A 14635-nucleotide genomic window follows, 5' to 3' on the forward strand; every position below is an offset into this window, starting at 1 on the left:
TTTGTTTCTTTTTTTGGTAGGGGGAGGTGGGGTGATTAAAGTTGCTTTTTTGGGAAAAAATTGAGTACGAGTCCTGCCCCTTCAACTCTTAAAAGTCAGCAATCCAACTTATCATTCCGTAGTTCGGATTGCCGTATCTTTGGGTAAAATGAAAATTGCACCTAGGTACTTACTTTTATGAAAAAATATTCCGAAGCTGGTGGAGCACAACCGAATGAACCTACAAACAAATCCGTTCCAGGTAGAGGCTGCAAAGGGATTTCTTCTCCATATTTAACATCTCTTTCAAATTTTTTATCATTCAAAAAGACCATCTGGAAATTGACGAATTCGTGGTGGAAGCTTCTGTCAATTGCTGATACGTAGATTTTGTTTGATTTTCCTGGTGAATTTATATAGTGAGGTGAGATTTTTTCTAGGTAATTTTTATGGGTAGGTAGGAAATTGATTTTTTTCTTACCGTTTATTGGTCGTCTGTATGTCTCGTTCAAAGAACGGACGTTTTTTGTGGAAAACCCGTAATCGAACTCGAACTGATTGCCGGTGAGCCCTTTGCTTACCACGTTACCCATACTTAGTGGAATGGATTTTTCATGAAAGTAGTCGCACCACTGAAATCACGAATGTTTCAAGTACATATAATCTAGACCTATGAGCTAATTTCAATTCAACGAAACGTTGAAATATGAAAAAATAGTCACCTCGATAGTATATGCCACTGACATGTGCCATTCGAGTAGACATATTCGTACTGCGTCTCGATCAAAGTTTCTTGCTATAAGTTCATAATCGTATAAATCGAATTTGGTGTCAACCATGACTTTAAATGCAGCTCCGGTATTCATTTCCGCGCAATACGTTTGGCCATCTTTGTGTATGACTGCCGGGTATACCACCTTCAGAGAAACCGAAGTCAACCTCAGATACATCGACTCTGTAAACTATTGGAAAATATTGTTATATTTTATATAGTGGGATTTTTTCCATTTCACTCGTGGAAGTTGAAATGATCGAAATTTAGTCGCAGATGAATCAGTAAAATTTTATGAGAAAGTTGAATTTTTAGTGGTAATGGTTTTGAATGAGGAGAAATGAGTGTAAAAAGTGATCGTTTAAGTTTTACAAAAAAATCCATGATTTTATTATGAATTTTGATGATTTTTTTTCGCCCAAATTTTTGTTGAATTTTATCAATTATCAGTGATTTTTTCATAAAGATTTTCTCTTAAGCTTTTGTGACTTTATTTCCGAATTCATGCTTTTAATTCTCGTGAATTCTCTGTTCTTAATTCTGAGTGATTTTTCCTGAACTGAATTTTCGAGAGTTTTTCATTTTCGTAATTTCCGTGATTTTGCGTTGAATTTTATCGATTCGTTTGTTTGGCCTGCATTTTTGTTCTTAATTTCGGCGAAACCTTTTTTCTTGAATTTGTGAGATTTTTATGAAATTTTCTCCTAATTTTGTCCCAATTTTTAGTAAGTAGGTAATTTCATCTGCTTAAGCTCAAATATTATATATAGAATTCGCCTTTTTTACTGTTTTTTTGTTGTGTTTTTGAGAGTTTTTTTTTGTACTTCAAGTCTTGATGGTTTTATTTCAAATTTTTTGTGGTTTTTTTCAATGTGTGTCAATTTTCGCCGGGTTTTGATGTATTTTTCTCGTGAATTTGTCATTTTTTAAAAAATTATTTTGGATAAAAGATTAAATTTTGTTCCTTCCTATTTCGGTGGAATCTCCCTTCGCTTGTGTTTTGAGCTTTCGCTAGTTTTTTAAAATTACGAGTACATATTGTTTTTATTCGAATTTTGATGATTTTTTTCTGCGTATTTTAAAGAAACTCTGATCGAAATTTTCGTTATGTTTTGTTGTTTTTTGTTAATCTAAAATAAAATAAAATAAAATAAAATGTACCTAGGTATGTTTAGTTTGAATTATAGTCGGAGGCCCGCTTAAGGATCACTTGCTCCCCCCGCCGATTCTCCGGGACAACTTTTTTCTTAAAGGGGGAGTCCAAACGAACATTCTAGCCCTTGTCCTCAAAAAAAGTGACCCTACTTACAAAATGGCGGCCATTTCGATTGACAGGTCAGCCGAAATCGCAGATTTTGCGTTCCAACATAAGACTAGCATGACATTTTTTAAACCGTACAAAGGTAGATCGAAAGAGCAGGCAAAAATTCATCACCTGTCGAAATTTCAAGTGCTAAAGTGCCTTTTTCGATTTTTGGTGAATTTTCAAAAATCAAATTTTAGCCAAATGTAAGAAAAAATCAAAATTTTTCCAAATTAACCTAGAAAGTTTAAATTTGGGATATACCCTATTTTCGACCTGCCAAATCGATTGGAAACTGTTTCAAATCGTTTTGAGCAGTTCTGGAGCCTCCAGCAGATTTCCGAAAGTCGAAATTCTCACAAAATTTCATCAATGGAGTTGAAAAGCCGAAATTAATTCTGCAAACTGATTTTAATATGCTGTGAAGTCGACTGCAGGTAAATTTCAAGTTGTTTTAGAGCCTCCATCGATTTTTTGAAAATTACTGGAGCCTCCAGTAAATTTTTGAAATTTGAAATTTCCCCAAAATTTCATCAAAATGGAGATGGAAAGCTGAAATGAACTATACACTCCAATTTTAACACCATCTGAAGACGACTTCAGGTGGGTTCAAGTAATTTTGGAGCCTCCAGTGACTTTTTGAAAGGTTTCACGGCGTTTTTAGGAGAATAGAAATTTCCAAGAAGTAGCTGGAAGCTTCAAAACGACTTGAAACCACCATGCAGTCGACTTCATATTACTGTATTGAAATTAGTTTTCACAGTAAATTTCGGCTTCCTAACCCTATTTGATGATATTTTGGGGAAATTTCAAGTTTCAAAAATCTACTGGAGGCTCCAGTAATTTTCAAGAAATCGCTGGAGGCTCCAGAACGACTTGAAATTAGTTTGCAGAATTAATTTCGGCTTTCCAACTCCATTGATGAAATTTTGTGAGAATTTCGAGTTTCGGAAATCTGCTGGAGGCTCCAGAACTGCTCAAAACGGTTTGAAACAGTTTCCAATCGATTTAGCAGGTCGAAAATAGGGTATATCCCAAATTTAAACTTTCTAGGTTAATTTGGAAAAATTTTGATTTTTTCTTACATTTGGCCAAAATTTGATTTTTGAAAATTCACCAAAAATTGAAAAAGGCACTTTAGCACTTGAAATTTCGACAGGTGATGAATTTTTGCTTTCTCTTTCGATCTACCTTTGTACGGTTTAAAAAATTTCATGTTAGTCTTATGTTGGAACGCAAAATCAGCGATTTCGGCTGACCTGTCAATCAAAATGGCACCCATTTTGTAAGTAGGGCCACTTTTTTTTTAGGACAAGGGCTAGAATGTTCGTTTGGACTCCCTCTTTAAGAAAAAAGTTGTCTCGGAGAATCGGCAGGAGGGTGCAAGTGATCCTTATGCGGGCCCCCCGACTATTGGGCAGTTTTTTGGTCGCCTCTTTTTTTTACATTAAAAATTTTTTTGTTTACTTTTTGGTTACTCACGTTACTTTTTTTGAGAAAAATTGAGTACGTTGATGAGAATTTTGCGCAAACACTGGAGGTCTCTACAGCTTTGGAGAGGCATTTGAAAATTTTCAAAATGGCTGCCAAATGAAAATTTCAAGTGCCTGTGCATGCCAGACGGTTCTAGTCAATTTCGTGGTTCAAATTTTTCTTATTTTACTTATTCTACATTCCAGTTGTTATACCTATGTAGTAATAATTAATTTTCGTTCGATTTCAGTCGGCAATATTCGTGTCAATTATCTCGTCATTCGAGTATTCTTAAGTAGGGATTTCTGACAAAACGCTGTTGTTTTGGACCCTTTTTGAAAAGCCCGGGATTCAACAGAAACTGATTCACTGATTCTGAGCAAAATACTAAAAATGTACTTGAGAGTTGAAGGTTCAAACTTGATATTAACGGTGGTTGCACTTTTCAATATTAATTTTTTTTTGGGAGGGGGCATTCAGAAAAAGTGTATCAACATTTGACAGGTTACCTCATGTTGAAATTTTTTTTGAATTTCTTACAGCAATTTTGTATTTATACACGATCTATTATCATAGTTATGTTGTTTCACATAAAGAGGATAATTATTGAGGATTTTTTCAAAATTTTTATTTCATACTTTCGAACTTTTATTTTAATTGCAAGTCTTTAAACTGATTTTTTAAAATCATCAAAAAATGGCAATACTGATTTTAGCACCATGAGCAAATAGTGCTTGAAATGCAAAATAAAATGAAAAAAATTTGAACCACGAGGTTGATTGGAGCCACCGCCTCAGGCATTCGAAATTTTCATTTCTCATTGTTTGATGTCCTCTATCGACAAAATTTGTCTGATTTGGCATGCGATGAGATCAATGACTTCACATTCTGATGGACCGTTCTTACCTTATCGGATTGAAATGATTCTGGACCCAATATGTACCCGTTGCTGATATACGTAATCGATCCATATTTCTTGAGGGCGTCGGTATTCATATCTTTTTTGAAAGAACACTCCGTTCCAATGAGAAAGTTAACCTAGGGTAAGAGTGATATGAGCTCGCATTCAAATCCAAACAAAATCACAATACGAGTACATAGTGTACGAAAATCACCTCTGTTCTCTTGATTTGTATTTCTTCCAAAATCTCGTCAACTGGGGTCTCATCGCTGGGCGTAGTAGCATTCGTCATAACATAGATTATGGAATATGGAGGGGATTGTTTCAACCGTGTCAGTAAATTTTTCAAGGTTGATTTGCCTTCGATTACGGAATCGGTTAGGGAAGTTGCAAAATTCGCTAGAAAAATCAGTAATTTCTCATTTTAATGTAGGTAAATAAGTACATAGAATTTGAAAAGGTTTGAAGAATTTTTGAGTTAGCTTGATTTTTTGTAGCCCTATCTCTGTTGAAGAAAATAGTTTAATGGTTTGAAAAGATGAGGTACCTTTATACTTACATGATTTATAGGGAAATGATAATTCAAACTGGTAATCTAAACCCTCGTTTGAATTTGAACACATTGTCGAAAGATCGTTTACTTTTCCCGTTAACCAATCTACATCGTAAGCCGTCGTATCCACTTTATCATATACGAAGATAACTTTTTTTGTCGAGGCACATCCTGCGTATACATCGAAATTCACGTCATAAAAAATTGAATGTTCATATAATATGTAGATAAGTTATGTGAAGTAGTAGCTGAAAAAATGGCCCGGAAAATAATTTTCAAGAGTGTACTTACCACTGCAGTGAAGTAAAATAAAAATAACGAAAATGAAAACTGAACGCATTTTAGAATTCATAATACATATTATGTTCATTTTATAAATGAAGTTAGTTACATTTCATGGAAAATGAACTTATGCTATGATTTGGGTAATATGAGTGGTTCAAACTTCATGGTACCTACATGGTATCTAAACCTAATCATTCGTACTCAGATTATTTCCATTTTCATTCGCACAACGCGTTGTTAATCAACATCATCATTCTAATTATAGTACATAGGTTGTACTTTGAACTTGATAAGTGCAAAAAAAATTTGATTTTTGGGATAATGGTGCCATCTTGTGGTTTGGATATGTACTAACCAAAGGAGAACAACGCTTTCATTTAATCACTTATGTAATTATGTATATGTATGTAACAGCTTAGAAATTCACGCCAGATTTTTAAAAAATGTAAAATATTTTTTCCGTAATGTCGAAATATTTCATCTACTTGTAAATCTCACAGAAAATACGAGTAAAATTTCTTTCGTCTTCAGAGTATACTTACCTATCTAACGAAATTTTTAAAGTGAAAATCACTTTTGTTTCATGACGTTTTCAGTGTACCGTTTAAAAAACATTTCTTGATAGTTTTTACTCTACCTCCTTCCAATTTTTCTATTTTTTGACATTTTCCAAACCCAAACATGAATTTTCTTCTGACGTGAAAAGTTCATTTTTTCAGCTATGGCATTTTTCGAATTGGAACAATCATTTTTTAAAGATTGAAGTTCTGAAATAAGAAAGAAATTAAACGGAGCAAATCGAGGCAGAAGGTTTGGAAAATAAGGGATTCGAGAAGTAAAACCGTGTTAATTTCATGCGAAAAATCTGTTTTTTGGTTATTCCCTCCCTCCCTAAAAAATCGTGAAGACCTCCAGTTTGCGTCAGTTCTCATAGTTTGATGACTTCTTAATTGCTAAAAATTGTGGTTTCTCGTAAAAAAATTACAAAAGTCTAAGTTTTTCCAAAAGAATAATTTCTTTATTTTTCTCTTTGAACAAAAATTTACAGTTGCATCTTACCGGTGGACCGATAGTATAATATTGGTCTAGAATTAACTAATAAATAAAAATTACTTAATTCGTTACATTCTTATCTATTCTTACTGCTTACGAATACACGACCTGTGCTCTTAAATTATTTCGGAACTTGTATAGTAAATTATTTTTTTTTCTCGAAGATGAGTCCACATTTAGGACGAATTGGACCATTGATTTTTTTAAATTGTTTGAAAATCAAGCTGCTTGGAAATTTACTTTTATACTTTCGAAATAAGGTAACTGAGGTAAATGGTCGAGAGAGTGTTCGATAAAAACAAATCAAAGTTAGTAGCACTTGAGTTCATTTTTGGCCTTTCCATTTTCCACAGCAATTTAATGTTTCTGGAAGAAATTATGAATAACTTCACATATTTCTCTCTACATTTCTTCTTATTTGCCAAGGATAGATTTGTTTGCATCCTCGAACAGGACAGCTGCATTAAAGCGTTTGTTGAAAGGACAAAAAAAATATAAAAGTTTCAGCGTTTTCTTATCGCGCTCCAAGCACCTAAATTCGAAATTTCCAACAGAAGAAAAGTCCTAACAAACCGCCGATACAAACGGATAATATGATTGGGGTCGTGAATAACTTGCTGATATAACTTCCCTCGTTGTCTTTTGATGTACTGCATGGGCATGCTGGCGTGGTTCTAAATCCTGGGTTTCGTTCAAACATCGGATTACGGTGTTCATCTCCAAACCCTTCTGCGACAGTCATAGCAGTGGATGAAAGTCGAGTAAATTCATTTTGATTTGCATGCATCTTTACCTTAGAAGAAATACATATACAATTATTTTGATTACAAATTCTAACTTTAATACGATACATGTAAGTAGGTATATGTACAACAGTGCCATCCATGATAGCGAAAAAAAAGCTGAGAAGTTTCGCCAAATCCTCTGCTTTTTACCGAAAATGAAAAATTACGAAACATTATTTCCTTCTCGACAAAAGTTGCCTTGTTTTGCGTTAATAATTTTCAAAAAATCTCGCATTTTATTTTATTTTTTGATGAAAAATCTCGCTTATTATTGGCAAAAGTGCTAAAGAGTCTAAACTTTTTTTTCTTCAAAAATTACACAAAAGTTTTACTTACTTGCCAGAAGTTGTCAATTTTATTTTGGGGGGAGGGGGGCAATACGAGTAGGTCCCTGAAGGTCTTATTTTTTGCTTAAATCGTCAATCTTCAGTTTTGCTTTTTTAACAAAAATTACGATAAATCACCAGGAATTTTTTGGAATTACGTAATTGCAAAAAAAGGCTTGCTAAAATTATTGTCAGTTTTTGGCAATGTATCAATTGCCAAAAATGCATGAATTTTACTGAAATTGTTAAAAGTCTGGCTTTTTGTCAAAAACTATTATAAATTCTTGTTATTAAAAAATTGACAAAAATTCTCGCTTTTCAGCAAACTCGTTTAGAAGTGTCGATTTTTTTTTGTTGCAAGAAATTCCAAAAAGTCTCATTTTATTCAAAAATTTTCCAAGTTTTTTTTTTTGTTATTGAAGTCACTTTTTTGGGAAAAAATTGAGCACGTGTCCTGCCCCTTCAACTTTCAAAGCCAGCAACTTAACATAATTATTCCGTAGTTCGGATTGCCGTATCTTTAGGTAAAATGAAATTGTACTTACTTTTATGAAAAAATATCGCGAAGGTGGTGGTGCACACCCGAATGAACCTACAAACAAATCCGTTCCATGTATCGGCTGCAAAGGGATTTCTTCTCCGTACAGAACATATTTTACAGATTTACTATCATTAAAAAAAACCATCTGGAAATTCACGAATTCTTGGTGGAAACTTTTGTCGATCGCTGATACGTAGATTTTGTTTGATTTTCCTGATGAATTTATATAGAGAGGTGAGATTTTTTTCTAGGTACCTTTTATGGGTAGGTATAGGTATCTGATTTTTTTCTTACCGTTTATTGGTCTTCTGTACGTCTCATTCAAAGAACGGACGTTTTTCGCGGAAAACCCGTAATCGAACTCCAACTGACTGCTGGTGAGCCCTGTAGTAATCACGTCACGTGCATATAGTGCCATGGATTTTTCATGAAAGTAGTCGCACCACTGAAATCACGAATGTTTCAAGTATAATCTATACTTAACAATGACCTAATGTCAACGAAGCGTGAAAGATGAAAAAAATAGTCACCTCCATAGTATATGCCACTGACATGTGCCATTCCATTATGTTTACTTCTTCGTTTCGATAGAAGTTTCTTGCTATAAGTTCATATTTGTTTAAATTTAATTTGGTATCAATCATGGCTTCCCATGCAGCATTGGAAGTCATGTCCGCGCAATATATTTTGCCATCTTTGTACAAAATTGCCGGGTGTATTGCCGTCAGAGAAACCGAAGTCAACCTCAGATACATCGACTCTGTAAACTATCGGAAAATATTGTTATATTTTATCGTAGATTTTTTCCATTTCACTCATGGGTGTTGAAATGATCGAAATTCAGCTGCAGATGAATCAGTAAATTTTTTAAAAATTTTCCCTTTAGCTTGTGTGATTTTATTGATCAAATTCTAGTCGGGATTAATCCTTATTTTTAAAAATTTTGACGACTATCATTCTTTTGAATTTTTGCATGTTCTCTTTTTTTCGATGATTTTCTCGGAATTTCCATTTTTTTTTCTCTTTAAATTTTGGCGAAGTTTCTCTAATTTTGGTGGACTTTTAACTTTTCAACTAAGTACATATGAATTGTTCCATATTATTATGGTCATTTTTTTCCCTTAATTTTAAGTGATTTTTTTATTTTATTTTAATAGTTTTTATCGAGTTTCGTGCTTAAAAAAACTAGTGATTTTTTTTGCTTACATTTTCGTGAAATTGTGATTTTTCTTCTTCCAAAAGTTATGATTTTCTTTAAATTTTTACCATTTTTTTAAGGGTGGGTGGGGGGGGGAGTTTTTTTCACCCTTTGTGGTGTATTTTTTTGCATCTTGATACTATCTTTCTTCCGTTAACCCCTCTCTCTTTTCCCCTTCTCTCTCAGTTATGGGGAAGCTCCTTCGGGGCATATTTCCTCTCTCTTTGAACAATTTTGTTTCCAAGTTCAAATTATTTTTCTCTCTTGAATGCTCTTGAGTTTTGCTTGAAATTATTCGACGATTTTTTTTTGATTTTTTTGTTGATTTTTTCCGAATTTATAGGTAAGTACATTTGATTCTTGTGAATTGTCTGTTCTGAATTCTCAGTGATTTTTCCAAAACTGAATTTTCGAGAGTTTTCCATTTTCATGATTTTGCGTTGAATTTCATTGATTTGTTTTTTTGCGTAAATTTTTGTCCTTAATTTTCGTGATTTTTTTGAAATTTTCTCCTAATTTTGCCCCGAATTTTAGTAATTTTTTCTGCTTAGAATTGTTGTGGAATTCTCCTTTTTACAGATTTTTTTCTGCGTTTTTCAGAGTTTCTTTGTACTTCAAGACTTGATGGTTTTATTTCAAATTTTTTTGTGGCTTTCTTGATTTTTTCACGTTTTATTGTTTTGTTGATTCTATTTTCCAATTTTTCGTCGGTTTTTCCAGAATTTTCATGTTTTTTTTGTGTCTAAATTTTTGTAAAGTTTTTGCAATTTTCATCGTGAATTTTCGTGAGTTTTTTTTTCAATTTTTATGATGTTTTTTCTTGAATTTTAGTGCTTTTTACTCCAATTTTTTCTAAGGAGTTTTTCTACTTTTAATCAAATTTTTATTCCGGAATCTTATTCGTGTTTTTTTTTCAACTTTTAAAATTTTAGCAGAATTCCTCTAATTTTTGGAGATGTTTTTTCATTATTTTTAATTTTGCTTTCGAGTTTCATTCTCAGAGTTTTATACTTAATTTCAATTTTTCTCAGTTTCATCGTAATTTTCTGCATTTTTTTTTTTTTTTTTTTTTTTTTTTGAAATTTGTGTCAATTTTTGCGAAGTTGTGATATATTTTTCTCGTGAATTTGTGGATTTTTAAAAATTTTTGAAACATGATACATTTTTTTGTATTTGAGTTTTTAAAATGAGGAGTGTACCTGTAAACTGGTAATCTAGGGCAATAGGGCATGCCCTACAAAAGGAATAAAACGCGCTCTCCCAGTATCACAATTGTATAACAGCTGCTATTGCTCCTTGAAAATGATAAATGTAAATAATTCTTAATGTACACACGTTTTCATTATACTCGTACAATTCGATCACCTGGCCGTTTTTTTGTAAAAATGTTTCGCTTTTTTTTAATACTTCTGTACATTAACATCATAAACAATAACATACGTAATAAAAAAACAAAGAAAATTGCGTACTTTTCATTTAAAAAAATATAATATGCGTTGTACCTGCTAAGTGACCTAAATGCATGTTGCGCCGTATAGCAAAACTGTATACCTAGTACCTATTCCTATATACTACTTACTTACCTGCATGTTTTTCAGAAACCAAAAGGAGTGAAGGTTGACCCTTTCGATTTTCGAAAACAGATTTCGAAAATGTGACTTCAATTCCGTAGGACACGTTTTTCTCGAAATCAATTTTTTACACATAGGTCACTCTGCAGGTAGGTACACTCCTCAAATGATTTTCACAAATCACCACTTTCCCAAATTTGGATTACATTTTCCCCCCTCTTTACCTTTGTTTTTAGTAAGTTTCCCGATCTAAAATAATTTTTCTTATTTATGGAGTTTTTTGCAATTTGTTTATTTTTTCTCAACATTTGTTTTTTCATCAAATGCTTGCTCATGTCAAAATTTCTGCAATTTTAAGTACCATTGGCTCTTTTGTTCAATTTTTTTTAATGATTTTGGGGTGGACTCTCAACCTTCTCTGTTTTGAGCTTTCGCTAGTAGTTTCTTGAAATAGTTTTTATTCGAATTTTGTAAAAAATTTTGGATTACTTTCTGGTTACTTCTCTAGGTTTTTTGGTTACTCAAGTTAATTTTTTGGAGAAAAATTTGAGAACAATCCCAGCGATACTTGGAGGTTATCAAACGATGAGAACTTGCGGAAACTTGGTTTGAGGTCTCTACGATTTTTTCTCGAGCAGGAGGGGCATTTGAAAATTTTCAAAATAGCTGCCAAATGAAAATTTCAAATGCCGGTGACGGTGGTTCTAATCAACTTCACGGTTCATTTTTTTTCTTCTTATTTTATTCTACATTCCAACGATTATTTGCTCATGGTACCAAAATCAGTGTTGTTATTTTAATAATCAATTTTCAACTGATTTTTTTACATCATCATAAAAGGCAACACTGATTTTTGGCACCATGATCAAATAGTCTTTGTAATGTGAAATAAAATGAAAAAAAATTGAACCGCGAAGTTGATTGGAACCACCGCCACAGACATTTGAAATTTCCATTTGGCAGCCATTTTGAAAATTTTCAAATTCCCTTCCTGTCCGCAAAAAGAATTATACAGACCCCGAGTTTGTACAATTTGTCATGGTTTGATGACCTCTATAGACATGCAAAAGAAGAAAAAACTCGATGACTTTTCGTGCAAATTTTGTCTGATTTGGCATGCGATGACTTCAAAATGACTTCACATTCTGATGTACCGTTCTTACCTTATCGGACTGAAATGATTCCGGACCCATTATGTACCCGTTGCTGATATACGTGATCGGTCCATATTTGTTGAGAGAGTCGGTATTAGTGTCTTTATTGAGAGAACACTCCGTTCTAATGAGAAAGTTAACCTAGGGTAAAAGTGATTGTATGAGCTCGCATTCAAATCGAAACAGAATCACAAAATACATAATGTACGAAAATCACCTCTGTTCTCTTGATTTGTATTTCTTCCAAAATCTCGTCTACTGAGGTCTCATCGCTGGGCGTAGTAGCATTCGTCATGACATAGATTACAGAATATGGAGGAGAATGTTTTAACCATTGCAGAAGATTTTTCAATGTTGATTCGCCTTCGATTCTGGAATCGGTTAGGGAAGTTGCAAAATTCGCTAGAAAAATCAGTAATTTCTCATTTGAATACTTAGCTTGATTTTTTATTCTTCTGTTGAACAGAATCCTTGAAATGTGTTTAGTTTAATGATTTGAAAAGATGAGTTAAGTTTATACTTGGTAGGCACTTACACGATTTGTAGGGAAATGATAATTCAAATTGGTAATCTAAACCCGCGTTTGAACATATTGCGGAAAGAGTTTGCACTTTTCCTGTTAACCAATCTACATCGAAGTCGGTCGTATTCACTTTATCATATATGAAAATAACCTTTTTTGTCGAAGCACATCCTGCGTAAACATTGAAATTCAATACAAATTGAATGTTTATAATAAGTAGGTATGTGTAGCAGTTAGTAGCTGAAAAAACGGTCCGGGGAAATTTTTTAAGAGTGTACTTACCGCTGCAGTGAAGTAAAATGTAAAGAACAAAAATGAAAACTGAACGCATTTTAGAATTCAAATTAGGTAGGGTTCAAGTATCGCGTTTATCTCATATGAAATTGGTTGTATTACTGAAAAAAGAACGTAAGATTTGTGTAGGTATACTTAACGAGTTTTTCAAATTTTATACTTGATTAGATTATTTCTAGCCTATTTTCATTCGCGCACAACGCGTTGTTGAGAAACATCGTCATCCTGATTATACATAGGTACTAGGCAGACAATGCTAAAAAAATTCAATTCCGTCATTACTAAGGATTATGGTGCCAACTACCATCTGGTGGCCAGAGCACGTACTACATACTAAAGGAGAACAAAGTCTTTATCCTATTACATACACTTGGAACAGCTGAGAAATTCACACTGGATTTTTAAACAATGGCAAATATTTATCATTCAGACCTTTGTACACTGATGTGATATCTTTCGATTTCAAAGCAATCAACGAACACCGGAAACCGGAACATCGAACGTGACGAAGGCAAGATCTCTCCAAAATTCCTTTCAATTTAAGAAATAAAATAACGCAGCAGTATTATTTTTGAAATTGATGTTAGAAGTTGATTTTATTAGCCTTGGCATGTTTCAAATTAAAAAGTAATTTTTTGTAAATTTCAATTTTGAACAAGAAAACAGAATTGGGCTCAGCGAAGCGAAGGAAGAAGGTTTTAAAAATTCATTAATCGACTAGGTACTTGCAAGGAATTATTTTTTATGCCAAAAAGTCGATTTTGCTAGTCCTTGACATTTCTCAAACCCAAACAGTAATCTCCTAAAAAAAAAAAAGTTTGAAAACGAAATCCATTGGATTGTCTCGAGCAAAGCGAGGGCAAATGCTGTGGAATGTTTATAATTTCAAAAACCATTCGAGTTCAACTTGAATGTGAAAAGTTCATTTTTTCAGCTATAACATTTTTCGAATTGAATGTAATAATTTTCTAGAAATTGAAATTCTGGAATATAAAAGAAAATTAACGGCCAGTAAAGCGAGGCAGGAGTTTTGGAAAATAGGGGATTCGACTCGAGAAGTAAAACGACGAGGCTATAGTGAAAAGGAACAGGTTTCAGACAAATTCAAAGTTGGAATATTTCCCTCTTGCCCCTCCTCTTTCCTTCCTCCCAAGAAAATCGCAAGGACCTCCGGTATGCGTCATTTCTCATCGTTTGATGACCTGTGGGTAATTGCTAAAAATTGTGGTTTCTCGCAAAAAATTCCAAAGTCCTAATTTTTCCAAAAAAAAATGCCTAAAAGTCTCGCTTTTTTGCCAAGAATTGTCTGAAATTGTCAAATAGTCTGACTTTTTCTCACTTCTTAGCAAAATTGCTCAGAAAAACTTACTTCCCCCCACCCAAAAAAAAAATCAGTATCCGAAAGTTTGGCTTTTTCACCGAAAATTATCAAAAGTTTTTCATCAGAAAAAATTGCCAAATAGTCTAACTTTTTTATCTAAAATTGAGAAAAAATATCACTTTCTCTTGCTTTTTGATTTTCCATAAAATTATCATCTTCTCACTTTTTTTTTGCTTAAATTAGTCAAATCAAAAGTCTCATTTTTGTGTTTATAATTCCCAAAAAATTGTAAAGTTTTGCATTTTGCCAATTTATCTATGTCAAAGATTATCGCTTTTTAGCAAGGCAAAAGCTCTCCAAAATTCATTTCAATTTAAGAAATTAAAATAACACAACAATATCATTTTTGAACTGATGTTAGAAGTTGATTTCATTAGTCTTGGCATGTTTCCAATTTGAGCAGTAATTTTTTGTAAGTTATAATTCGATTATTCGATAAACCATTCGAGATCAATTCTGACGTGAAATGTTCATTTTTTCAGCCATGCCATTTTTCGAATGGGAACAATTGTTTTTTAAAGATTGAAATTCTGAAATAAGAAA

The 14635-nt window shown here is 33.0% G+C and overlaps 3 protein-coding genes across 7 annotated transcripts in view; 1 reads left to right on the plus strand and 2 right to left on the minus strand.

Annotated features, from left to right (window-relative positions):
- Iml1 (GATOR complex protein Iml1) overlaps nucleotides 1-14635 on the plus strand; it is a 289826-nt gene that overhangs the window by 82030 nt on the left and 193161 nt on the right. The window lies entirely within an intron of this gene.
- Nucleotides 1-14635, minus strand: part of LOC135837593 (uncharacterized) — a 28667-nt gene that overhangs the window by 1853 nt on the left and 12179 nt on the right. Inside the window, exons 1-7 of one of the 2 annotated variants that reach the window (XM_065352916.1) lie at nucleotides 5273-5470; nucleotides 4988-5152; nucleotides 4643-4827; nucleotides 4434-4565; nucleotides 702-941; nucleotides 461-611; nucleotides 174-382 (exon numbers count right to left, since the gene is read on the minus strand). In XM_065352916.1, coding sequence (XP_065208988.1) covers nucleotides 174-382; nucleotides 461-611; nucleotides 702-941; nucleotides 4434-4565; nucleotides 4643-4827; nucleotides 4988-5152; nucleotides 5273-5351 — 1161 coding nt within the window. In that variant the 5' untranslated portion in view covers nucleotides 5352-5470. Of the gene's footprint in view, nucleotides 1-173; nucleotides 383-460; nucleotides 612-701; nucleotides 942-4433; nucleotides 4566-4642; nucleotides 4828-4987; nucleotides 5153-5272; nucleotides 5471-14635 lie in introns of those variants that run through there. The other variant, XM_065352917.1, reaches the window with a different exon arrangement.
- On the minus strand, nucleotides 6263-14354 carry LOC135837596 (uncharacterized). Its single transcript, XM_065352922.1, has 8 exons — nucleotides 12700-14354; nucleotides 12430-12588; nucleotides 12112-12296; nucleotides 11904-12035; nucleotides 8502-8738; nucleotides 8266-8416; nucleotides 7976-8184; nucleotides 6263-7112 (listed from the first exon to the last, which is right to left on the minus strand). Exons 1-8 carry the CDS (start codon nucleotides 12746-12748, stop codon nucleotides 6852-6854), a joined length of 1383 nt encoding a protein of 460 aa, XP_065208994.1. The 5' UTR covers nucleotides 12749-14354; the 3' UTR covers nucleotides 6263-6851.

Source organism: Planococcus citri, chromosome 2, assembly GCF_950023065.1.
Source record: "Planococcus citri chromosome 2, ihPlaCitr1.1, whole genome shotgun sequence".
NCBI classification, from domain to species: domain Eukaryota; kingdom Metazoa; phylum Arthropoda; class Insecta; order Hemiptera; family Pseudococcidae; genus Planococcus; species Planococcus citri.